This window comes from Daphnia pulicaria, chromosome 4 (genome assembly GCF_021234035.1).
Source record: "Daphnia pulicaria isolate SC F1-1A chromosome 4, SC_F0-13Bv2, whole genome shotgun sequence".
In the NCBI taxonomy this organism is placed as follows: domain Eukaryota; kingdom Metazoa; phylum Arthropoda; class Branchiopoda; order Diplostraca; family Daphniidae; genus Daphnia; species Daphnia pulicaria.
The window spans coordinates 14,603,016-14,629,598 of NC_060916.1; the positions used below are offsets into that span (position 1 = coordinate 14,603,016).

Consider the following 26,583-nt stretch of genomic DNA (forward strand, 5'->3'; position numbering starts at 1 on the left):
TTGAACTGGTAGAGTTGAATTATTTTATTTAGCGACGATGGATGTATTAAATACAACACTAGATAGTCAGCTGGATACACTACGGATGGATGGAATCTGGATGGAATCGATTGGAAAAAAGTCCGGAAAAGTCGCCCATCTTGGTAGTCTCTTCTTTAATTATTACCACACGGAAATCAGGAAAGATCCTTGAAAAGTTGGGGTCGTTGTGGACCACGCCTATATAGCGTCATACATGTAACTTTGGTGTATATTTATTTTTCTCGGTTCTCTTCATTCTCGACGTTTGTTTCTTGCAATTTTCCTGCTCTTGAAAATTACCGTCGTCCAAGTTATGTAACAGGGACTGGCCTAAGTGAAACCCCTTTTCGGATTTGGATCAAGGGCGAAATTCGGTCCAATTAGAATCCCATCAAAATGAGACCTAAAAAAGGTGTCCAAATAGTGTTGTTGTCCAGATAGCAGATTGCTGTGAAGTGTTGCCCGAAATTTAATGTTTGACTAGGATATCTTAACTAACACTAGATAGTCGAATTCATATTTTATTTGATTATAAGACGCGCCTTGAAGGTTACTTACAGTATATATATCGATAATAACAATCACTAGTCAGAATAGCTGCCTTTCTGGCTTTTATATAAGAGCCGAGTGGGACGAGATTTAGCAGGCATTCTTTAGATCCATTCTCGCCTTCCATTCTCGTTCCATTCCGTCTCTTGGGCTCCGTCCAAAGACGAGATGAGGAAATCCGCCCAATTTTGGAGACGATTTGACCTTTATCGAACCAAACCCTGTGGCTAGACACCAGTCTGGACGAAACGAACACCTCCTAAATCACAGCACATCACCTGAAAACTGGCCAAAAAATAAAAAATCGTCTCAAGGTTGGTTTGGAAACAAAACCAGACGTTCAACTCTTAACTCCTTTTTTAAAAATGCGTAAAAATGTCTCCCACCTTTCTCCTGTTATCCTATACCCCCCAGCTGAGCCACTCACCACCTAGTTTGCAATCAGTGTGTGAAACAAGGAGTACTCCCATTTACTGTCAAATCGTTACACTTGTCCGAATTAAATGGCGAATGCATTAAAGTGTGAAGAAATAACGAACTAATTTCTAGAGTATAAATAACCATAAAACACACTAGCATAATGCAATAATACAAATACTATTCTTAATTCCTGTAACATCTCCAGAACGCTTGTTATCTACAATGTTGCCTAGAAATTCATGGACATTTTTGGTACAGAATGCTGGATCTCATCCCACTCTGCTCTAATCAGAGGCCAAAAAACAAACAAACAAAAAACAAACAAAAACAAAAGTTCAAAAATAATAATTAGAAAGGCAACTTACCAAAAAGGCAATCACCATTTCTAGATTTGCCTTTGTTTTACATACGAGTCTCGGCGATCATGGATTTTTGTTTCCTCTCTCCTCCCAACTTATCTTTAGCGTTGAGTGATGGCTGACCACAGTGGTTATTCGCTCATATATTTCCTTAAAAATATGCAATATGTAAATCTATTCCACCTGTTTCTTAAGAAACTCGATGTATACCTTAACGAGGAAGTTATTCTACATGCGCTCTAAAAGACATTCGATCTATTCGACAACAACCGAGCGATTGATGAGCAAAATCGTTACATCCTTGAATTCCAACTAGTTAAGCAACTTGTAAACGACAAAAACGAAATCTTGCATTTGGTTGAACGTGCTGTGAATAAGGGTGAGAACTTGAATCTTGTGGACTTCGAAGGAATAAAAAATCAAATCAAATGAAAAACAAAATAAACGGGAAAACCGCCGAAAAAATCGACCAAGAACGCCTTGCCAGATTTATATTGATTGGTTTCCTGGAGCCAGTCCAAAACTCCCGCGTACCCCATCACCTCTTCAAATTTCGTTTTTCATTTGCCGCTCCGTCAGTCAGTCCCTTACGCTTTAATACAATTTGAATTCAATTCAACAACAAATTTACATTCAACAACTACTTAAAAAAGAGGCCAGGAATACTTCAAATAGGTTTTTCTTACTTAAAAACGCGCTTTTAAAGTAGGAATACTTGCTGATTATAGTTATTACTTACTTTATGCCCTTTTTTAAGTCTTCAATCGCTGCTGATAAAAGGATCAGCACCGAAAAATATGAAGGAAGATGGGAGAAATGTTGCTCTTCATTGCACGCGTTAATTCACGGAAACGTTTGTGTGCTGCACGTGCTGTGTGCATGTAAAGCACAATTAGCCCTCTATCGCGTTAATTTCCATTTTTATTCTTTCCCTTGCAGCTGGGTGTGGCTGATAACCTTACCTGTTTCGGTTATCTTGATAATCGTTTGTGTCTTTTTATCTTTTTTTTTGTGAGAATGATGTCGCCTTCCCGTTAATTAATATAAAGTTGACTTCAACAACAAAAGTTTAAAAACAAAACAGAGCAAGTCACCTGCAGCTCTAGCCTATTATGCTAGCTAGTCGCTAATTTTATTTCATTTACAAGATACTAGTCTGCGCATTTAATTGGAGTAAAAAAGTAAGTGTTTACCTGGTATTAATTTTTCAGTCACCGGTAGACAATTTATGTACTAATTCAAATCGACAAACGAAAACAAAAAGCAAGAGACACGTACTATAAAACAAGTTTTTGACTTTGTTAGAGATTTCCATGAATTTGGGTTCCATGGGAGGGAGCAGATCTTTCAAAAGATTTGAATGAACACCCCCAGGTCGATATTGTTATTCGTTTTTTCCGCAAATTATTCATCGTGAAACTCCGAAATTTCTTGCCAAAAATTAAGTTTAACAAGGTGGCCAACTTCAGCGAGGTACAGTTGTCCGTTTAGCGTTCTCCACTCAAGACCGATTTTTCAATACATATGTATGGAGTTCATCAGCCACCGCCAACGTGAAAAGGTTGTGTCATTCATCGCGCATTTGTTCTTGCGCACACTTCAACAAGTGATGGAAAATGGTAAGGAAAACATTGAACAACTTAGCCTACATGAAATCTATTAATATCAAAGCAAATGACGCAAAAACTCGTCTTATTGCTGGAATCAGTCGACAGGGGAAGAGCTTTTTTTGGATTTGTTGATAATTGATTGATATAAATGTGTTATTTTATTTATGCTTTGATTGTTTTGTCCATTCAGAGAAAACTTTCAGGCGGAAAATGACGTTGTTGTCCGGCGGATGGCCCCTGGATCCCCACGTCGAGTGCGGATTCAACTACAAATATTTCCCGATTGACAGCGTCTTGAGGTTTAACCTGGTGGAGGATCTCATTCTCTGGCGTCAAGGATATAGTTCCCATTTGGTAAAAGATTAAGAATTTAAAAGTCTGTTTATCGAATGATATTTATTTTTTTTTAATTCTTGACTATTATTATCTAATTAGGAAGAAAGCATACTTTGTACTCTGAAGCCGGAGAATATGATTAATATCGACACCATGATTGTCGGCATTTTGGTTTGTTTGTTTTCCAGGAACAGAGTGATCCTCCAACACTTTCAAAATTTTGAAGCCACATTCGAAAAGTCCTCCATCATTTCGACGATTCTGAGTAATTCTATTTGTAATAATAAGCCGTTCCTCTAATATTCGATTGATTTAAAAAACTGATTTGTCAATTAACAGGAACTGCAGCGAGAAAACACGGACCCTATCTGGACGTCGTTTCGTGCACGTCAATCATGAAAAATTGGTTTTATCCCAAAACCATAATACCAATAACATATGGTTACATTTAAATGTCGTGCTCATCGGCGTTGTTAATAGGAAACACAATGATGGTCCGCAACTTAAATTTGCTTTATTTTCCTTTTTTCCTTTTGAGATATTTTTAGGCTTTTCCTTCAAACGCAAATAAAAGGGTAGGAAGGGTAAGAGTAGCAATGGAGAGGAGGGAATGAGGAGTCGTTGGCGCGTGCCCTTCTTTTAGCCATGTAATATTCCCTTTACTTTTCTTTGGTTTTCTTCCCTTTTTTAGAGTTGCGGACCCCTTGTCTTTTTGCTATTACACAGAAATGGCTATGTTGATTCGTTAATCCTATAGTTGCGGATTTTTCGCGTCATTTTATTTTGCCACGAATTCTCAACGTGCAAGTCAAAAGGGCGACGATTTTTCAGTCGTGACGCCAGGAAATCGTTCGTCAGCTGGATACACTACGGATAGTCTGGCATTATTTTGCTCGGTTCTCTTCATTCTCGACGTTCGTTTCTTGCAATTTTCCTGCCCTGGAAAATTCCGTCGTCCAAGTTATGTAACATTACTAGTGGCCTACGTGCACACCTTTTCAGATTGGGATCATGGCGAAATTCGGTCCAATCAGAATCCCAATCGAAATCAAACCTTAAAAAGGTGTCCAGATAGTGTTGTTGTCCAGATAGCAGATTGTGAAGTGTTTCCCGAATATTAAGTGTTTGACTAGGACAGTTTAACTACTACAAGAGAGTCGAATAATGAAACCAGCAGATAAAAATGATAAAATTTTTTAAATTGCGCATTTTTCTTTTTCATCTTCATCGACATTCGTTTATGGAAAAATTCTGACAACGGCTGTCCTTGAACGTTGCCATATTCACATTCATCGGCGAACTATTTTTTGTTTCACTTTGTTGATTCAACAGTTGTTGGTGTACAGTCAAAGTGCTGCGCTGACTTTTTCCAGAGTGTTTGAAATTTAATTTGACAATATGACGCGATTGAAGGATACCAACAAGTGTTTCACGAAGGTCAAATGTATTCCACATGAACAACCCATCAGAGTCAATCATATCCACGAGAAACTATACTGCGTGTTCATCTTGATCCAAGGTAAGAACGACGTGACTCTCATTAAAACGCCTGGGTATCCATTTTTAGCACATCCTTTAAATTTTTAAACATTCCCAAGAAATTAAAAAAATCCTCGAATGAATGAATGACGTCAAATTTATTTTACCGATTCCTCAGCTTACGCTTGTTCGTATCTGCATTTCGCTCTGTGCGATTTGACGACGAGCGGACCGCCACTGTCACCCTGTCATAAAATAATTTTCGTTCAGTCTTTTCCCCTGTGCCCCGAACACGCTTAAACTTCCAACATTTCACAAAAACATCACAAAATCTATGATTTTACATTATTTATTTCAAATGCGTCCAATTGTGTTAATTCTTATTGGATTTAGATTTTCTAGGGATGTGAAGGGATTGCGAGTAGGCTATGTCGGGGGCTATGTGTAACCACTTCCATTGAAAGTATAATTATGAGCCAATTATTATAACGAAACTATCTATTAATCTACCGCAATCATATCCTTTTGAGTTACAGTGGGATTGGCTTATCCGTGAAATGGCGCATGCATTATTGAAAAGAGGTGGCAGTCATAGCTGAAGTATAGCAGTATAGCGCCAGAGATTGTTCATCATCGGCCGATTGAACTAAATTGTTTCAAATTCTACTGACAAACGGTTATTTACATTTCTTAAATTGATGACGTAGCTTTGCAAAATTATTGAACTTTTCAGCACTTTAGTGTTTGCTCACCTTGCTGGTTATTCCTCAAATAAATGGCCCAGTATCTTCCGTCAAGAGCCGCCGTCGTCTTTCTAGCGGCCGTTTTGCAGTTTTACTCCGGCCCAGCCACTAGTGCTGGCAACCGAGTCCCGAAAACGCAAAACGGAAAGGTTCGCGCCAACTTTGGACGAAACAACCCGAAATGACTGTCAGACAAGGAAAGAATTAGCGGAAGAAAGCGACAGCCAGATGAGAATGATTAACAGTGACGCAACTACTAAAGAGAACCAGTACAACCAGCAGGAATGCTGGCAGTGGAATCAAGTCGGCATCGTCAGCTGGGGCTGTGCGTGATTAAGATGAGTTCCGAATCAATTTTGAGAGTTTGTTATAATTGATTGGTTTATTATACATTTAGTTTGTGCGAACAAGAATCTATCGGGGGGTTTAATACCCTCGAGCGACGTCGTTCGGGTCCTGGATCAAGAAAGAAATGATGACGTAATTATTAGTTTGGTACAATTTTTTTAATCTACCAAAATTCAAAAAGAATTCACACAGTTGTAACAATTAATCTGCTTCTTTCTCATCTGTTCAATGTAGGCACAAGATCAACATTTAACGGTCGTTGTTATCTCGGGTTGGCTGGTGAGGACCCACTTCCAGAAATCTTTTGAGCTGATAATTATTAACTAAAGGCAAAGGACTCGTTGGACCGCACTGTACCGCAATTATTTCATTTTGCATTACTGCAGGTCCACATTGGCTGTCCTGGAACGTCATCACCCAAAAGAAAAGTGTCCAATCAGAATTCCAGCCGGCGAGACAGTGCTCAGCGTCAAGGCTTCGTCTTGTCTAGCATCAGTCTTATCGTGTAGTATTAAAAATAACTTGCTGCTTGCCTTGAGCTGTCTGCTGGTATGCCTGCGAGAAAGCAAGAAACAATGAGGCGATAAACCCTCAGCTGTTTGATTGGCAGTCTGCTGTATGGCGGTTTGTGGGCCAGAGCGTAACAGCCGCTTCTATTTCAATTCTGCTAACTCCATCAAAGAAAATCACGAACGGTCCCGAACTTTAGGATATGCGACAGTAGTTGCTGGGCGACGTTAAAACCGAGGACGCGAATCGAAAGTTGCACGACATCAGTTTCGAAAGTTTATATTGTCGTGTTTCATTCAAACATCATTTAAAGGATATCACAACTCAAGTAATTCCCGAGTAATTCTAGACTTGTGAAGATGACGAGTGAAGTGCCAAACAGTGTAACCAGCCTGGATATTCTTATATTCGTCTGAATACAATTCGAAATCAAGGTAAGAAAAAACAATATTGAATTAATTGCCTCCGACGAAAACATTTGAAATCGTTGCGGTTCTGTGAGTTGCCAATAGAGTCAAACTTCATGGTATTTGAACAGACTTTTCTTTAAAATTTTTCTCTGTAATTTTGCAATATTTTTAACGACTTCCCCGTCCCACCCTTTTATTTTTGCTCTAAGGAAAGCCTATCTAGCAAGGAAAAAACAATGAAATAAAAATGAAATAAAAAATAAAAGCAAATTGTTGTCCGAGTTTCGGACCCCTTGATTCTTGTTGAAATTGAATTTGGATTCGATAGGCGTCATTTCTTTCTTGATCAAGGGCAGGAACGACGTCACTCTAGCATAAACGCCAGGTATATCCCCTCTGTCGCACATCCTGCATGCACAAACCAATTCGATAACAAAGTGACTCTTGAAAATAGAAATGTATAAAAATAAACCCAACGCACCGGTTCCCCAGCTGACGATGCCGGCCTGAATCCATTGGCAATCCTTTTTACGATTCCCAACCGGTTTAGCAGCTTTGATTGTGTTGTTTTCGTCGAGGTCGTTTGATTCGATCACCATTGGACCTCCGCTATCCCCCTGGCCAAATGGTATACACACCAAATTTAGGCATGCGACTTTTTAATTTCCGCTTAAATGTAAACGCCATTGACTTACTTGGCAAGAGTCTTTGCCAGGTCGGTAGGCGCACATCATCCGGGTGGTGATTTTGGCCGATTTTGGCTTCTGCGTGAATTTTCTGACATTGCGAGTTGGAGATGATCGCCTTTTCGGCGTGAAGGAGGACTTGCGAGCTATTTCCGTCCTCTCCCGTAGCCCCCCATCCTTTGACGATGGCCAATTCGCCTTCGTATTGGTCGTTGGATCCTTGCGGAGGCAAGCAAACGGGTTTGACTTTCTTGGTGTACTTGACAGGCGAGTTCAGCGTCAGGATGGCGATGTCGTTGTTGTACTCAGGTTGTACTATAATCAAGGATTCACAAAATCTACATTATTAGAACCGGCAATTTGCTAATGGCAATTCATATTTTATAACTGCTAATGTGCACTCACCCAGTTTTCGGGATCGTATTTCTCGTGAATTTTGATCCTGCGGACGTTTTTCACCGACTCGGCGTCGTTGTCTGTTTCGTCGATGAAGTGGACCCCCAAAAAGACCAACTGGTCAATTTCGATTGCTCTATCAAAATTTCTCATTTAATTGATGAACCCACGGTTAATTTAAGATTGAATTGTAAGTTTTATTTACTCGGTTGTGTCGCCAACGCACACGCAGTGGGCAGCTGTCAAGACGTGAGTTCGACTAATCAAAGATCGTCCACAGGAAAATTGAGAGTACGCTTCGGTTTCAGGATCGAACATCATTAACGCCACCTAAATTGAGTTAAATGGCGTTAGGGTCTCCTTTTTATTTTTAATGGGCGGACGGAAGTTTAATGGCGTTGTTCCTATAATTGGAATTACTCTGGATCGTCAACTCACCATGTAGGGGTACTGATTCGCTTTAGCGACGTCGCTGTCAGTCATTCTCATGCTGTCGCTTGCCTCTAATTGTTCCGGTTCCTGCCATTCATTTCCGGTTGTTTTCTGGACACTGTATTCGCTAGACGAGTAGGAGTAAAACAGGAGCAAAGTGGCTATTAAAAAGATGATGGCGGTTCTTGTTAACGGAAGATGCTTGGCCATTTTTCTATAATTTTGTTGAAGCATCAGGATATGAAAATTCTGCAGTGCTGGAAGGCTCAGCAAACTGTGAATAGAAATGGCAGCAATAGGCGTCAATTTAAGTAACTTGTTCCGCTGTCGAAATTTGACTCGACTCGTCCAATCAGGCGTTTATCAATGACTGAACTGATCAATGATTGTTTGGCTGGTGTTTCACGAAAAAATCTGATGCAATGCCAATTGCACCATCCAACAAATAACTTTCTCGTTTTGCGTCACGTCACAACCTGGGCCAGTCTATATCGTTACTGTGTGATGAGTCGTGTCTGTGTCGTTTGATGCGTACACGTCACAGACGCTTTCCAAGTAAGTCGTTGTCGTTTACATTTAAGAGGAAATTAAAGAGTCGCAAAGTCGCAAGAATTCACACATTTGCAACAACTAATCTGTTGCATCAGCAACTAAAGTTGAGATCCTTCTAATAAATCAAGCAAAGTCTCTTTGTTTTCGTGACGTCCATTGTTGGAAGTTAAAGAAATTCACGGGAGCACAATAGAAAAGATTGAGTGGTGAAAAATCGTTTCGTTGTAATCTCGGGTTGGATGTGTAACCACTTTCAGAAATTCCTTTGAGCTGATTAAATTATTTAGGCCTACTAAAGATAGAAAAAGACTATATTTGTTGGACCGCACTGTGCAGTAGTAACGCATTTATTTCCTATTTTAGTATATTATCCTGTTGTGTTGCTTTAGATTACGCACTGGCTGTCCTGGAACATCGCCATCTTCCCACTATATTAACCGGGAACCGTTTTTCCCCCTCCACTGTTATGATTTCCAAAGAGCGCTGGCATTAAAAATAAATTCGGACTGTCCAATCAGAATTCCATCCTCCGGCTTCCTTCCTTGTTTAGTCTAGCGCAGTCTTGGTCTAGTATTTCCCTGGCCTTGGCTGTGTCCGGTATGCGCACGCCAATACAAAAAAGGTAATAAAAACGAGTTTATGGTTCCTCAGAAGGATTCAAGGACGACAAGCTATGGTGAAGAGGATAGAACTTGAGGACAGTCTGATGGCGGTCTGTGGGCCAGAGCGGAACATCCGCTTCGATTTCAATTCTATAAGAACCTCATCAATGAAAATCACGAACGGTCGGGAACGGTGGGCTGGGTGACGTTGAAACCGAGGACGCGAATCGAATCGAAAGTTGCAAAGTTAAGTTGCACGATAGTTTCGTATTTTTTTCATTCAGACATAATTGAAGAATACAACTCAGGTAATTCCAGACTTACAAAAAAAATTTAATAACAATTTGTCAATCAATTTGATGCGAGTGAAATTAAAGCCTAGATATTTTTTTTTACAGTGAACATGGGCTCGGTTACATCAACATCGTCTGGTGCACATCGGAAAATGAGATTTCGATCCTGAAGCGGATTAGCCCGAGGGAAAGGACTATTTCATAACGGATGCCGAACTGCGTGAGAGACTTGGCAAATTGGTGGATGACACAGAGAAGATTTTAGAGGTGAAGTATTACACGAATCCGCTGAGCAATGTGCGCAAGTCACGCAACTCGTCCTCCATCACGCGGTTACGTGGTTTTCGAAACGGACCAGTGGTGGTGGTCCATCGAGAAAAACGACGCCTGCGTCACCATTCAACGATCGAAGACGCCCGGATATGTTATCGACAAGTATATACCGGAGACAAGATCGCACGACTAATGTATTTGGGGGCGGCAAGTGAAGTCACAATTCTCACCTAATCTTCCGGATTGTAGTTCTCATGGATTTTGATTTTGGCAACTTTGATTGACTGTTGAGCGTCGTTCCGACTTCCGCTCAGTTCGTGCGTACCCAGTAGGACGATCCAATCCTCTAGGTTAATTAGTCTAAAATCAAAAGGAACGAGAGGAAAAAAGGAGATTGGAAATCATTTAACTATTAATCAGGGGGTTCGAGTTCAAACCGGTACTTGGTAGAATCTTTTTCGGTGATACAGTTGAGCAGCTGTCAGGATTTCATTCCTGCTGATTATCGAGCCACCGCAGGATTTATAAACACGGCCATTGCGTTCAACCCCCAATGATACCTGTGCCGGAATAAAATTACATTTGGATTAACAGGTGGATATTAATTTTTCAATAAATTGTTATAACATTTTTCCTGATGTATTTAACAGTTTAATATTTGACATCACCACTGATTCGGTTGAGCAACGTCACTGCCGACCATTCTCATCTCCTCGTTACCTCCTTCCTCCGGCATTTCTTCGGGTGTCTGCCATTCATTTCCGACATCGTTCAAATCTGAAAGAAATTTTTTTGTTTTCTGGCCGCCTTCGGCTGGGCCGGATAAGACAGCAGAACAGCCATCACTAAAAAGAGGATGGAGGTCCCTGACTGTTGGCGTAATCGTCTCATTTTTTAAAGGAAAAATTTTTGAATGCTCTCAAGAGAATCAGTTAAGTGCTGGAAGGTTCTAACAAGTTGAATATGGGAGAGGAATAAAAATAAATAACCTATAAATTAAGAAATCTTGTCAAAATTTGACTCAACTTCTCCCGTTGACCGTTTTTCAATCACTACGTAACCAAATTTCTTTTCTTTTCTTTTTGCCAGGAAAATGCAATCCCGTTACGCAGGAAATAATTGCGGTACTGCGTGTAGTGCGGCCCAACCTACTTATTTAGCTACTCCTTTGCCTTTAGCAATTAATTAGCTCAATCAATTATCAGCTCAAAATATTCATTTCTGGAAGCGGTTCGACACCAGAAGCCAACAACCCGAGATAACAACAACACAATTTTTCGCCCTTCAATCTTTTTCCTTGTGCCCTCGTTTCAACTACCAACAATTCACAAAATCGAGAGCCCAAATAGTTATTCAAAATGCATCCGATTGTATTAATTCTGATTGAATTTGGTTTTAATGTCGGCATCATTTCTGTTGTTGTCCAGATAGCAGATTGCCAAGTGTTTCCCGAATATTTAGTGTTTGACTAGAACATGGTAACTAGCACAAGATAGTCGAATGGAACCAGCAGATAAATTGATATAACAATTGTATAAAATTATTATTTACTCCAAACATTTTTATTTGAAACGTCGTTTGAAAAATAAAAAGGAAAAGCCGGCCATTAAAGAAAGTTTCTCACTCTTCCTGCCCCGTTTGACTACCACCCAAAAAGATCCTTGGATTCTCAGTTAAAGAACAAAAGAAGGTGGGGTTCGATGGACGACGCCCATCATTTTTGTCGGAGGACAAAATTAAAATTGCGCGTTTCTCTTCATCTTTGACATTCGAAAATATTTTGGTGACGGCTGTCTTTGATGAACGTCGTCATCTTCCCATTCATCGGCGACCTTTTTTCTTTCACTTTGTTGATTTCGTATAAAAAGAATGAGAATAAATGGAAAATCGGAGTGTCGATCTTAGCCTTATTTCATTGTTTTAGTGCGCAGTCAAAGTGCTGCGCAAGTAGTACAGCTCATTCATTCAAGGATAAATACATCATTTCCAAAAAAAAGATCAGTAAACATATGATGTCCAGAACGCTCGTATACAGTAAGGGCAAAAAATAGAAATAAAAAAAAGGAAAAGCAACTATCCTGACCAAAAAAACAATCACATTTCTAGATTTGAATTTTTTTTTTTGGTTTTTTACTACAAGCCTTGTTCGATCATGAATTTTTGCATTTAAGTTTTTACCTCACTCAAATTGAAGTGAGACAACACGTTTTCGGAATAGAGTTGGGTGGGTTCTTCGCTCACGTTTGCTGCTATTAAACATAATCAATATGCAAATCTATTTCACCCGTTTCTTAAGAAACTTGTTTCACCTTGGCGAGGAATTTATTCTGCACGTGCTCTAAAAGAAATTCGATCTATTCGACAACAAGCGATTGATCAGCCAAATCGTTGAATCGATGAAATTCAATACGAGTTTAGCAACTTGTATAAACGACTGAAACTAGATCTTGGCATTTTGGGCGAACGTGTTGCGAATAAAGGTGAGAACTCGAATCTTGTGGACTTGGAAAGAATCCGAAATCATCAGACCAAATTTAAAAAAAACAAACGAAACGGGAAAAACCGCCGAAAACAAAAAAGTCGATCAAGAACGCGACTTTCCAAATGAATTGATTGGTTCCCTCGAGCCAGGCGCGTACCCCACATCACCTCTTCAAGTTTCGATTTTCATTTGGCATTTGCCGCTCCGTCAGTCAGTCCCATTGCTTTATACTCTTTGACACAATTTACATTCGTTACATAAGATTATTCTGTTTTAGCGGTGACAAAAATAACAAATACTTTTTAAAAAAGCCAGGAAGACTTCAATTCCATCGCTGCTGATCAAATTCAGCACCGAAAAAATGAGAGAAAACGAGAGAAATTCCCGGAAACGTTTGTGTGCACAGCACAGCAATAAGTTCGCTATCGCATATTCATTTTCTGATACTCTTTCCCTTGCTGCTGGGTGTGGCTGATGGAATTTCCTTTTTCGGTTTTTTCGAGAATCGTTTTGTGTTTATTTTTCACTTTTTTTTCGCGAGCATTGGCTGCTGTCGTTTTCCCCTCCATTAATATCAAGTTGACTCAACAACCCAAAGTTTAAAAAAAAAAAAAACCGAACACAAAACAGAGCAAGTCTCACCTGCAGCTCCATTCTATGCTAACAGGTCGCTATATTTTTATTTCATTTCCAAGATTTTTAGAGTCTATGCGCTCTTAATTGGATTCAAAAAAGTAAGTGTTAACTTTTCATTCACCGGGAGACAATTTATATTATACGTTTCTACGTCAAAGGACAAAAGCAGTCGAGTTATACATACAGACGGTTCAGAAATTTCCAGGAATTCGGTTTTGGGTTCCAATCGGTTCCAATGCTGCTGGGGAAATGCGGATCTTTTGAAAGATATGCATAACACGCACCATCAGCAGGTCGATATATGTTTTTGTTCACTTTTTTTCTAAAAATTGCAGTTCTTTTTTTTTTGGGGGGGGGGGGGGGGGGGGGAACTCCAAAATTTTCTTGCCCAATTAAGTTTTAATCAGGTGTCCAACTTCAGCGAGGTACAGTTGCTCGTTTAGCGTGCTCCAGTCAAGACCGATTTTACATATTGTACATATTGTATGGGGTTCAGCAACCACCGCCAAGGCACACTCAGCTTCAGCAGCACCGCCAAGTGATGGACAATGGTAAGGAAAACATTGAACAACTTTGACCATCAGCACGTACCTTATACTGGAAATCTATGACGCATAAACTTGTCTTATTAGTATTGTATAATCAGTCGACAGGGGAGAGCTCTTTTGGTGATCATTGATTGTTATAAATAATGCATTCTTTTATTACATTAAGCTTTGATGGTTGTCAATTCAGAGAAGATTTTCAAACGGATGGCCACTGGATCCCCACGTCGTGTGCGGATTCAACTACAAATATTTCCCGATTGACAGCGTCTTGAGGTTCAACCTGGTGGAGGATCTCGTTCTCTGGAGACAAGGATATAGTTCACACTTGGTAAACTTGAAGAACTACTAACTATAAGTCTGTTTATCGGCGAATGATACATATATTTGTTTTTAATTCTTGACTATTATTTTATATAATTAGGAAGAAAGCTTAATTTGTACTTTGAAGCCGGAGGTTATGGAAAAGGTTGACACCATGATTGTCGGCATTATGAATTGCTTATTTTCCAAGAACAAAGTGATCCTCCAACACTTTCAGAATTTTGAAGACACATTCGAAAAGTCCTCCATCATTTCGACGATTCTGAGTAATTTTATTATTATTTAGTAAGCTGTTTCTTCATTTGATTTATTCTAAAAACTGATTTGTCAATCAACAGGAACTGCAGCGAGAAAACACGGACCCTATCTGGACATCGTTTCGTGCACGTCAATCATAAAAAATTGGTTTTATCCCAATAACGTAATAGCAATAACATATGGTTACATTTAAATGTCGTGCTCCGTTGTTAGGAAACACAATGATTCCTTTTACTATTACACAGAAATGTCTACGTTGATTTGCCAAAAAAATGTTTGTTATAGTTCGCAAATCACTCGTCGACTTATTGTTCTTGATATTGTACCACACGAAATCTGCGGTGAAAACCTCACGCTGTTTTTTTTAATACGAGATTTTTTCATTTCGAACTGATAGAGTTGAATTATTTCATTTAGCGATGAGTGTATTAAATACAAAACTCGATAGTCAGCCGGATACACTTACGGGCGGATGGAATCGATGTAATGAAGTCATTTGAATCAAGATTGGAGAAAAGTCGGCCACTATGGAAGCCTCTTCTTCCGTCTGATTACAACGAAAATCAAGAAAAAACCTTGAAAAGTTGATGGACATCGCGCGGTGCACGCCCATTATAGCGTTATATTTAACTTTGATATTATTTTGCTCGGTTCTCTTATTCATTCTCGATGTTGGTTTTTGCAACTTTCCTGTCCTTGAACGTTTATTGCCGTCGTCCAAAAGTTATGTAAGAGGACTAATAGCCTAAGTGAAACCCCTCTTTCAGATTTGGATCGAGGCAAAATTCGGTGCAATCAGAATCAGACCTTAAAAGGGTGTCCAGATAGCAGATTGCCAAGTGTTTCCCGAATGTGTAGTGTTTGACTATAGGACATTGTATAACTAATACTACAAGATATAGTCGAATGGAACCAGCAGATAAAATAATGAGATGACAATTCGTTTCATGGAAAAATTCTGACAACGGCTGTCCTTGAACGTCGTCATCTTCCCATTCATCGGCGACCTTTCTTTCTTTCACTTTGTTGATTTCGTATAAAAAGAATGACAATAAATGGAAAATCGGAGTGTCGATCTCAGCCCTATTTCAGACATAAAAGTTGTGTTGTTCAAAAATTGTTGGTGTGCATTCAAAGTGCTGCGCTGATTTATTCCAGAGTGTTTGAAATTTAATTTGACAATGTAACGCGAGTGAAGGATACCAACAAGTGTTTCACGAAGGTCAAATGTATTCCACATTAACACCCATCAGTGTCAATCATATCCACCAGAATTCTTTAGCTAAGTATTATATAAGCCGTAGTGGTTTACCATTGCGTGTTCAATCTGTTCATCTTGATCCAGGGCAGGAATGACGTCACTCTCATGAAAACGCCTGGGTATCCACTTCTAGCACATCCTGTTATTTTTCCCAATAAATTTCAAAAGTCATTGAATGAATGAATCACGTCGAATTTGTCTTACCGATTCCCCAGCTGACGATCCCAACTTGTTCATATTTGCATTTCGGTCCAGTCGATTTGACGACGAGCGGACCGCCACTATCGCCCTGTCATAACACCAAATAATCAACTCAGTTTAAAACCTTTTAAATATTATTGTTAGCCCATTCACTTACTTGGCAAGTTCCTTTTCCGGGCTCGTAAGCGCACATCATGTGATCTTGGTACTCGAAGGATTTGAAAACTCGCCGGCATGTCTCGGTAGGAACAACTATTTTAGTGACATGCCGAAGGAAATCTGAGGCGGTTCCTTTTTCTTGCGTGTGTCCCCAGCCCTTGGCGTACACCTCCCTGCCGTCGTAACTATCGGCGGATCCATCCGGAGGCAAACAGACGGGCGAGATGGATTCGGTGAACTTGACGTGATGGCCCAGCATTAGGATGGCGATGTCGTTGAACTGTAAATGATTTAAAAAATAAATTTAAATCTCATGAAATTTGCGTGCAACAGATCGAATCAATTGATAAAGTTGCAATTGTTACATAATTGTTGGGATTGTATTTCTCGTGGATTTTGATTTTGACGACTTTGATTGACAGTTGGGCGTCGTTCCGCCTTCCGCTCAGTTCGTGGGCGCCCAGTAGAACGATCCAATTCTCCGGGTCTTTTAGTCTAAAATCAAAAGGAAAGAAGAAATAAGAGATGAGAAATTAATTACTAATAATCGAATCGGTACTTTGTAAATCCTTTTTCGGTGACACAATGAGCAGCTGTCAGGATTTCATTCATGCTGATTAGTGAGCCACCACAGGATTTATAAACGCGGCCATTGCGTTCAAGCCCCAATGATACCTGAGTCCAAAAAATTTAATTTTGATCAACAGGTGGATATAAATTTTTTAATACATTTTTATAACATAGTTCCTGATGTTTGAAATTTGAAATTTGACCTCACCATGTAGGGGTACTGATTCCGTTGAGCGACGACACTGCCGACCATTCGCATCTCCTCGTTACTTTCTTCCCCAAATTCCTCAAGAGTCTGCCACTTACTTCCGGTGTCGTTCAGAGTTGACGGAAATGTTTTCGCGTTTTGGCCGCCTTCGGCTGGGCCAGAGTAAGACAACAGGACGGCCACTAAAAAGAGAATGGCGGTCCCAGACTGGCGTAATCGGCTCATTTTCTAAATAATATTTTTTGATGCACTATAAAGATAATTAATCAAGTGTTGAAAAGGCCCGACAAGCTGAACACGTGAGAGAAATAAGAATTGCTTAAATTACGAAATAATTTACCCTCGTCAAAATTGACTAAACTTCTCACGTTTATCACTTTTCAATCACTATTAGGCCTGTAACAAATTCCTGTTTTTATTGTTTTTTTTTATTGATATGAATAATTTCCAGGAAAATGTTATCCCGCAACACGAAAGGAAATAACTGTGGTGCTGCACAGTGTGGTCGAAAGAGTTCATTATATACCTTTAGCAATTATAATTATCAACTCGAAATTATTCATTTCGGGAAGTGGTTCCACAATCTACACCAGCCAACTCGAGATAAAAACAACACAATTTTTACCGTTCAAACTTTTATTCCTTGTGCCCCGGCGGTGAACTTCTTAAACTTCCAACATTTCACAAAAACTTTGCGTGATTTATTTGCAACGTTATAGTTGCTGAAATACAACAGATGAATAAGAAGCCGATTAATTATTTCAAAGGCGTCCAGTTGTGTTAATTATATTGGATTTAGATTTCATAGTATGTGTAACCACTTCCATTGAAAGTGTAACTAGGCCTATATGAGCTGATTGTTATAACGAACCGATCCATTAATATACCGCAATCATATCCTTTCGAGTTATTGGGGCGTTGGCTTTTCCTGGAAATTGCGCAGACATTATTTAAAAGTGGTGGCAGCTATAGTCATTGTGGAAGTAGGCTGTTGCGCCAGAGATTGTTCAGCAACCGATTGAACGAGTTTGTTTCAAATTCCGACAGGGTAATTTAGTTCATTTATACATTTCTTAAATTATACGTAGCTATAGCGTTTGTTTTTTTGTTGATCCTTACAACACTTTAGTGTTTGTTCACCTTTGGTTATATTCCTCAAACAAATGGCCCAGTATTTTCCGTCAAGAACCGCCGTCTTCTTTCTAGCGGTCGTTCTGCTGTTTTACTCTGGCCCAGCTAGTGGCAATAGCAGAGTCCCGAAAACCGAAAGGTTTGCGCCAACTTCGGATGAAACCAGAAATGAATGGCAGACAGCAGCGGAACAATTAGAGGAAAGCGACAGCCATCAGACGAGAATGGTTAACAGTGACGTCACTTTAGAGAACGAGTACCCCTATATGGTGAGTTGACAATTGAAAATTCCAATAAGGAACGCCATCATACTTATCCATCAGCTCATTAAAAATGATGAGACTCAAACGCCATTTCATAATATTTTAGGTGGCGTTATTAAAGTTTAATAATGAAACTCAAGGAAAGTTTGACTACCAATGTGGGGGATCTTTAATTAGTCCAAGTCACATCTTGACAGCTGCCCATTGTGTTGAAGAAAACCACAAGTAATATCAAACTCAGAATGTTATCATATTATAGATCGGTTCGGTTTAACTTTTGAGATGGTTGTTAATATATAATAGGGCATACCCAACTAAATGGATCAAAGTCGCTTTGGGTGCCCACTTCATCAACGATACGAGCAGCGACGCCCAGTTAACGAAAACCATCGTCCGAATCAAAATCCACGAAGATTACGATAGGACAGAATTGGTGAGTGTATTATGTAGGCTACAATTGAATGCTGCTGTGCCAGTTAATTATCCATTGATCTATAATAACGGAGATGATTGTTAAACAAATTAGGCCAACTGTTAAGAATCAAGCAACAGAAGATAACGAGTTGCCGAAACCCGTTGACGCAAGGATACTGATGGATTCTGTTTAGACTTACCTTATGTCTTCTCTACCCTCTATATATGGTGTCCTACTCCTCGTTTTAGTGGTCCTACTCTATCTTGAATTTTTGTTCTCCAAACTACTACAGCCTATGGTATGTTCTAACAAATTATCCTACTGTATTCTAATTTGTAACAATGTAGTACACTAAAGTGAAACCCAATACCGTCGTAAGCTTATGTGTAAACGCATTATCGCCTCAACAGGTTATGGGCCCAGTGTTACGTATTAGCTGAATCTGTGAGAACAAATTACAATTTTTTCTTCTTTCCCTCGAATTGTAGTACTAATCATGGCGAACAACGCCCCAGTGGGAAACTGTCTCAAAGACATGGCCCACATTGTGAAATTTGATGGCACCAACCACTTCGACTGGAAATACGAGTTCCTAGGCATTCTAGAACAGCATGGTCTCAAGCACTTGATTGAACCAACTGCTGGCGGTGACATCTTAGCCCGACCCAATGTGGTAAACTTTTTTTTCTTCTCCTCTCCTATGCATGTACCTATACAGTTACTACAGCAAATTTTACTCTAACATGCATAGTGACTTATTGATTTAAACACGAAATATGTTGCATTGGTGACCACCTAAAGTTACACCCAAAGCGATACCACATGTACAGACAATTCTGTCTAGTCAAAGGTCCCACACACACACATTTAACTCATTTCCCCCTTGGTACTTTCTCCTCTCTTCCTAAGTAATAACTTCACTTGAGTAAAACTAAATTTAATTTATTCCTATTTCTCTCTCGCTTTGGAACTCAGTCGTACACCACATGCAACATATCTAGTGTCTTAACTCAAATTAGACAAAAATCAAATATCAATCAAATCGACACGTAAACATTGTCAATCAAGACATTTGCCTGCACATTATTCCAATTCCATTCAAGGAACTAAAACAACTATATTATCCTATTCAGGCCAGAAACGCAGACAATGCAATCACCAATCAGGCAGCCATCGACCTGTGGAATCAAAAAGACATCATCATTCGAAATTCAATTTTGATTTCCATCGATCCTAGTCAGAAGCAAAACCTTTACGGGCTGCCAACAGCCAGAGAAATGTGGGTAAAAATCAGCACCCTATTCGCTGCCCAAGCTGATGAGATTGAACAACAACTCATCACTAGAATCTTCAATTATCAACACAATCCAGGTCTATCCTAATCATACACATTAATCGATACAATTCAAACAACTTTCGCTCTATCGAAATCAAATGCAGGAAAGGATATTAGATATCACATCAACTGTATCATGAACGATGCTAACAAACTAAGAGAGATGGGCAGTCCCCTGCAAGACAAATACATCATCAATAGGATGTTGCAAACACTACCTGAGAGTTACCGACATGTCCGTTCAGCATGGACCAATGTCCCTAGAGACGAGAAAACCATCGATAATTTAGCTCAACGACTGATAGCTGAAGAGGGAGTCGTGGCATCCTATGCAGTACAGACCCCAGCACCACCTACCAACTCAGTCGCATTCCAAGCCACAGTTCCCGGTATGATTTTAATTTTCTCTCGAACCGAAGTCAAGTATCCATTCATACTAAAAATCAACTCCCTTCTTAACGAATAGAATCCAGGGTTGATAACGCCCATTATGCAACAAATAGAGGAGGCCAAAGAGGCCGAGGACGTGGCGGCTTTAGAGGACGCGGTGGTCGTGGCAATTATGGAGGGCCTAGAGGTGGTGGTGTTAATCAACATGCCACAAAACAAGAAGGCGCCAATCTAGAAACCCCCCAGAAAATCTGGAACTGCATTTATTGCGAAATAGATTCCCACCACACGGTTGACTGTAGGAAATTGATTTCCGCCCGCACACTCGCAAAAGAACATTTCACTAAGAAAGACTCTGGCTACCCCGCTTCTGCATGTTACTTAGCCAGAAGTGTCTTCGACTGGTTTGCAGACTCAGGGGCGACCTCCCACATGACAGACCAACTGTCACTACTAATGGATTACCAGCCTATTGAACTCGGTTCCTGGATGGTCACGGGAATTGGAGGCACATCTCTCCCTGTACACGGACAGGGAAGTGTAAGAGTCATTACTGAGGTACAACCACACCTATCCGTATAAATGTATAAAGTCCAGATGATCCATTACTGAATCCCAATTTCTCCTACTTTATTTTAGAATGAACTGGAACGAGTTATCTCACCAGTGTTGCATGTACCTGAGTTAGGTACCAATCTATTCTCTATTGGCTCTGCCACAGAAGCGGGCATGAAAGCTGTCTTCACTGGCACTAGTGTAAACATTTTGAGCCCTGACGGCAACATCTTCGTGAAGGGTGAACGTGCAGCTCGTACTATGTACCACCTCAAGATCAGATCGAAAGTGAACATCGACCACGCTGCAGCTGCAACATCAACGGGCCAAAGAGTCTCCCCTGAAATACTACACCAGCGACTAGGCCACGTGAATTTCAAGAATTTAAAACGGATGGCGACACAAGTACTGGTTGACGGGCTCAACATTTTTCAATTTACAGAAGAAGAATGGAAGACATTTAGAGAAATAATCTACAAGTGTTTCGGGTGTGCCCAAGGAAAAATGCACAAGACATCCTACAACCATCCCAGCACACATGCGGCCCAGGCCTGTGGGGACCGAGTACACACCGACTACTGCGGTCCGATGTCCAACGCTTCGTTGGGGGGAGCCCGATTTTTCGCATTATTCAAAGATGAATGGACGGAATGGTTCGACGTCTATTTTATGAAGAATAAGTCAGAAATCCCGGATCATTTCGAATCATTCAGGATAAAGATGGAGACTCAAACTGGATACAAGATTAAAGTCTTACGATCGGACAATGCTGCAGAATACGTAAGTGCGAGGCAAAGTAACAGATTGACTGAACTAGGAATCTTCCATGAAACGAGCGCCCCATACACACCACAACAGAACGGAGTGGCCGAACGGGAGAATAGGACTGTAGTGGAGATGGCAAGATCAATGCTGTATGCGAGCAGAAGCAAGTTACCACCTAGCCTCTGGGCAGAGGCCGTTGCATACGCGACCTACATTTTAAAAAGGATCCCGTCAAGCAAGTCAACTTCATCCCCGTTTGAAAAATGGAATGGAACAAAACCGAATTTATCACACCTTCGAATCTTTGGATCAAGAACCTTCGTCCACGTTCCGGATGTAAAACGAACCAAATTCCAACCGAAATGCATTGAAGGAGTTCTAGTGGGCTTCTGCGAGTCTTCCAAGGCCTACCGTGTATATATCCCAACACAACGAAAGGTAGTAGTTAGTCTGGACGTCATCATTGACGAATTGAGAGGATACGAGGGAGAAATTCCTTTTCCGAATGCAATTGACTTACTAATAGACTCTCAAATTCAGATTGATCCTTTCACTGACCAGAAAATTGAACCGGCTCGCGCAAATATTAGAACGACAGAGAATGAAGATGAAATCATGACTGAAGGGGATGACCAAGTGAATCCACATGCAGCTGAAGAACCTCCTATTCGTGATGCCCAAACCGATTACATTCCCCCTGGCGGAGCTATTACAACAACGGAAGTAGATGAACAGCGTACACCTACCACCGAAGGAAATGAAGATGAGACGACTGGAAGAGAACGCATGGAGATTGATGGGCCAGCACAGCAGATTGAAGTACCAACCAACCAACTACAACAGATCCAAACTGATTCAGAAGTAGGACTTCGACGATCGACTCGTATGCTCAACCCTAAATACATCAAGGTAAAAAGTTTCAAAGGGATGTCTGCTGTGGTCGACGACAAAACTGTTGACACAGTCACTGAAGAGGCATTCAAAGAACTCACGCTGGACTACGACATCAACAGAGAATCATTCCAACCAACTAGCGCCTTACTTCTGGAACCATACGTCCCTATTAATTATAATGATGCCTTGACTTGCCCAGAATCTGAGAAGTGGAAAGCTGCGATCCAAGACGAATACGACTCCATCATGGACAACAAGACGTGGCAGATCGTTCCACTTCCGAAGAACCGGAAGGCCATCAAGGGAAAATGGGTCCTTGATTTCAAACCAGCCCACAAGGGAGCAGCAGCGAGGTACAAAGCCCGATTTGTTGCTTGTGGCTACGCACAACTTTACGGGATCGACTACTTTGCAACATATTCTCCGGTCGTGAAACAGTATTCAATTCGTCTCGTCCTGTCAATAGCAGCAGCCAAAGACCTTGAAATGGTCCAGCTGGATATCAAGACCGCATTTCTCTACGGGGACCTCAAAGAAGAGATCTACATGCTACAGCCAGAGGGGTATGCACTGCCGGGCAGAGAAGATGAAGTCTGCAAATTACTCAAGTGCCTCTATGGGTTAAAGCAGTCTTCAAGATGTTGGTTTGAAAAATTCGACGACTTCATCACGAAATATGGCTTCATCCGCTGCAAATCCGACCCTTGCGTCTACTACCGTTTCGGGTTAGATGGAGAATACACAATCCTTATCATCTATGTAGATGATGGCCTCCTGTGCAGCAACAGAACCAGTGCTATCGACGCCATCTTACAGTATCTCCGCACCCACTTTCAAGTTAGAGATCTACCGGCAAGCCGATTCATCGGCCTCGACATCACCCGCGATAGGCCGAACCGCTTCCTGTATATTAATCAAAGTGATTTTATTGCAAAGATGCTTAGACGATACAACATGGTAGATTGCCACCCCTCGCCAATTCCCGCCAACAAAGACAACAGACCATCTCCAATGATGACACCGAAATCAGAAGACGACCGCAACAAAATGGCTGCCACCCCAGTAAGAGAAGCCCTTGGATCTTTAATGTATCTGATGGCCATGAGCCGTCCTGATATAGCGCTGGCAGTTAACCAAGTCGCAGCTTATGTCTCCAATCCTGGACCAGGACATTGGGAAGCGGTAAAACTAATTTTTTCCTATCTTGCTGGGACCGGCAACTTTGGCATCCGTTACGGAGGCGAGATGGCGAACAGAGAGCAGTCACCCCTACAAGGTTTTACCGACGCAAACTTTGCTATGGACCTCATTGCACGGAAATCAACCACCGGGATCTTATTCCAGCTTTTTGGTGGGCCAATCTCATGGGGAAGCAAGAGACAACGCGCTACGGCATTATCGACAACTGATGCTGAGATCTATGCTGCCTCAGAGGGATCCAGAGAAGCCATCTGGCTGAAGACAATTTTGGGCGAACTCAAAATCGATGTCGGGCAAATTCCAATCTACTGTGACAGCCGATGTGCGATCAGCATTATAGAAAATCCAGAAAACCATCAACGGGTAAAACATATTCACACCAAATATTTTTTTATCCGTGAGCAGCAGGAGCAGGGAACCCTTATCCTACGCAATATACCAACTGAAAATCAGTTGGCTGATATGTTCACAAAACCCCTTGGAAAAAAGGACTTTGAAAAATTTCGCAACCTGATCGGAGTGAAAGAAGTAATAGAGTAAGTAAACAAATGGCTTTGAAGGGACAAGACTTGAGCAGAATATATAAAATGTCTTATGTTTAAAAATTACATGCATGCCTGGAAAAGAGACTACTATAATTTTAGACCAGGCTCAATCCTCAAATACCTACATCACTCATTGTTCCTAGCCTCTTTGTTTTCTCCCCTCTTTACGTTTTTTTTCTCTCCTAAATTTATTAAATCAACCCAGGCACAGACTACAAAGTCAGACCAGGTATAGAATAGACAACTCTCCACCGAACATTTACGAATTATTTTGAACTTATGTCATGCCACACAAGTACAGTTGTGAAGGAAACTTACCTATTTCCGTACTAAATAATTTTTTTTGTTTTCTTTCTCTCATTGTCACTCTCCACAGAACATTTACTAATTTTATTTTTCATGTCATGTCACTCAAGTACAGTTGTGAAGGAAACTTACCTGTTTTCCGTATTAATTAATTTTGTTTTCTTTCTCTCATTGTCAACGGGGCTTAAGACCTCAACTCCTTAATCTCCCGTTAGACCAGGTGTTAAGAATCAAGCAACAGAAGATAACGAGTTGCCGAAACCCGTTGACGCAAGGATACTGATGGATTCTGTTTAGACTTACCTTATGTCTTCTCTACCCTCTATATATGGTGTCCTACTCCTCGTTTTAGTGGTCCTACTCTATCTTGAATTTTTGTTCTCCAAACTACTACAGCCTATGGTATGTTCTAACAAATTATCCTACTGTATTCTAATTTGTAACAATGTAGTACACTAAAGTGAAACCCAATACCGTCGTAAGCTTATGTGTAAACGCATTATCGCCTCAACACCAACGACATCGCCATCCTGACGCTGAAGTCGCCCGTCAAGTTCACCGAGACAATTTCTCCCATTTGTTTGCCTCCGCCGGAATCCAACGACCAATACGAAGGCGAATTGGCCATCGTCAAAGGATGGGGTGATACGGGAGAAGATGAAGGAGGGTCGGAAGTCCTCCACCACGCCGTCAAGAAGATCATCTCCAACTCGCAATGTCAGAAATTGTACGGAGATACAAAAATTTTCAACCATAATGTGTGCACCTACAGACGCGGCAAACACTTTTGCTTTGTAAGTCTTTACGTAATAGGAATGACAGTCGCAGAGCAATAAGTGCCGAATTTGGCGTCCCGTTTGACAGGGTGATAATGGAAGTCCATTGGTCATAGAAACGGACATACTGGACAACACCAACGAGGCCAACGACATCAATCAGAAATGCCAGTGGATTCAAGTCGGGATCGCCAGCTGGGGCTGTACGTGATTAAGATGATTTTCCAATCGATTTTGACATCACAGTTTGATAATTTATTGGTTTATCATATATACATTTATAGTCTGCGGTGCGCAGCAGAGTATAGGCCACGTACCGGACGTTTACACTCGAGTGACATCGTTCCTGCCCTGGATCAAGAAAGAAATGAAGCGCCTGTCATCTAAACAATCTAGACCAAATTCAATAAGAATGAATGCGATTGGACGACGCGTTTGAAGTGATTCGTTCTTCTTTTTCATTCTCATTTGTTGAATCAGCAACTATAACGTTGAGAGATCCGCCAAATAAATCACACAATGCTGACGTCTTATTGTCGTTGTTGTAAAGTCGATTTTGCAGGTGAAATTGTTGCAAGACGTTCACGAGGGCAACAGGGACATTGATTGAAGAAAAGGATATTTCCTTTCTCATCACTTCCTTCCCGTTTAGGCTACTATGCGGGGATCACGAAAGATTTTTCCAATATTGAGGAAAAGAGAAGGTCAAAATCATCAAGGCCATCTTCCCATTAACCAACGAACTTTGTTTGCAGCACTTTGATGAACGACTCCAGCCGTTTAAACGCTTATCAATCAATAAACTTCCGCTTTGGCTGCGATTTCTCATATAGAATTTTATGAGAAATTTGAACCCCCGCAACTCGATAATAGGAAATTATTGCGGTAATGGAACATGGTAAATTAATGGTATATCTAATCGTTATTATAAACATCACCCGCAAAGCCGTAAAATAATAGACTTCTGGAAGTGGTTCTCGCCGTCGCCAATGTTCTGATTTCCGTCAAAGACATAATTTTTGATAAATTAAGAATTTTTTGGTTTAAGTGAATTTTCGCTGGCGATTAAACCGCTTTTATCTTTTTTTGCGATTTGGATTTAAGGGGGATCGATTTTTAATAATAATTTCTAATCGATATCTTAAGAATTGCTAATTGGACGATCAGTGTCGTCTGCTTCGTTCTCGTTTACAACCTTTAAAAGCAAGCATGATCCAAGTTTCAAAAAGGAGATAAATAATTAAAAACAAAGAAAAAGGGAACGATAACTTTTTGGGACGTGGATGCACGAAATAAAATCACAAAAATGTGATCATCGTTAAAATGTGAACGTTGGTGTCGCAG

General features: G+C 40.6%; 4 protein-coding genes and 3 long non-coding RNA genes across 8 annotated transcripts; 3 read left to right on the plus strand and 4 right to left on the minus strand.

The window, feature by feature from the left end:
* The first annotated feature begins 2,394 nt into the window (after window positions 1-2,394).
* LOC124338345 lies at window positions 2,395-3,810 on the plus strand. Its single transcript, XM_046792491.1, has 4 exons — window positions 2,395-2,968; window positions 3,150-3,313; window positions 3,395-3,560; window positions 3,635-3,810. The coding sequence occupies exons 1-4, from the start codon at window positions 2,878-2,880 to the stop codon at window positions 3,745-3,747; spliced, it is 534 nt and encodes a 177-aa protein (XP_046648447.1). The 5' UTR covers window positions 2,395-2,877; the 3' UTR covers window positions 3,748-3,810.
* Window positions 3,811-4,991: 1,181 nt separating this feature from the next.
* On the minus strand, window positions 4,992-5,617 carry LOC124338440. The gene is made up of 3 exons (XR_006917839.1): window positions 5,527-5,617; window positions 5,285-5,437; window positions 4,992-5,019 (listed from the first exon to the last, which is right to left on the minus strand). It is a non-coding gene; the product is annotated as an uncharacterized LOC124338440 (long non-coding RNA).
* Window positions 5,326-7,409, plus strand: LOC124338377. Its single transcript, XR_006917756.1, has 5 exons — window positions 5,326-5,450; window positions 5,516-5,842; window positions 5,915-5,997; window positions 6,100-7,170; window positions 7,278-7,409. It is a non-coding gene; the product is annotated as an uncharacterized LOC124338377 (long non-coding RNA).
* Window positions 7,327-7,567, minus strand: LOC124338446. The gene is made up of 2 exons (XR_006917844.1): window positions 7,481-7,567; window positions 7,327-7,402 (listed from the first exon to the last, which is right to left on the minus strand). It is a non-coding gene; the product is annotated as an uncharacterized LOC124338446 (long non-coding RNA).
* A 225-nt stretch (window positions 7,568-7,792) lies between these two features.
* On the minus strand, window positions 7,793-8,509 carry LOC124337759 (serine protease SSP1-like). Its single transcript, XM_046791784.1, has 4 exons — window positions 8,306-8,509; window positions 8,073-8,197; window positions 7,877-8,003; window positions 7,793-7,834 (listed from the first exon to the last, which is right to left on the minus strand). The coding sequence occupies exons 1-4, from the start codon at window positions 8,507-8,509 to the stop codon at window positions 7,793-7,795; spliced, it is 498 nt and encodes a 165-aa protein (XP_046647740.1).
* Window positions 8,510-15,572: 7,063 nt separating this feature from the next.
* On the minus strand, window positions 15,573-17,019 carry LOC124338360 (trypsin-1-like). Its single transcript, XM_046792506.1, has 6 exons — window positions 16,664-17,019; window positions 16,445-16,560; window positions 16,251-16,380; window positions 15,884-16,165; window positions 15,730-15,814; window positions 15,573-15,664 (listed from the first exon to the last, which is right to left on the minus strand). The coding sequence occupies exons 1-6, from the start codon at window positions 16,886-16,888 to the stop codon at window positions 15,573-15,575; spliced, it is 930 nt and encodes a 309-aa protein (XP_046648462.1). The 5' UTR covers window positions 16,889-17,019.
* LOC124338294 (chymotrypsinogen 2-like) lies at window positions 17,019-25,765 on the plus strand. 2 transcript variants are annotated; one of them, XM_046792426.1, is made up of 7 exons: window positions 17,019-17,719; window positions 17,791-18,063; window positions 18,164-18,282; window positions 18,361-18,491; window positions 24,977-25,257; window positions 25,328-25,442; window positions 25,524-25,765. In XM_046792426.1, exons 2-7 carry the CDS (start codon window positions 17,827-17,829, stop codon window positions 25,676-25,678), a joined length of 1,038 nt encoding a protein of 345 aa, XP_046648382.1. In that variant the 5' UTR covers window positions 17,019-17,719; window positions 17,791-17,826; the 3' UTR covers window positions 25,679-25,765. The 2 variants fall into 2 exon arrangements, with proteins under 2 accessions (XP_046648382.1, XP_046648381.1); XM_046792425.1 differs by having other exon boundaries at window positions 17,019-17,711; window positions 17,793-18,063.
* Window positions 25,766-26,583: the final 818 nt, after the last annotated feature.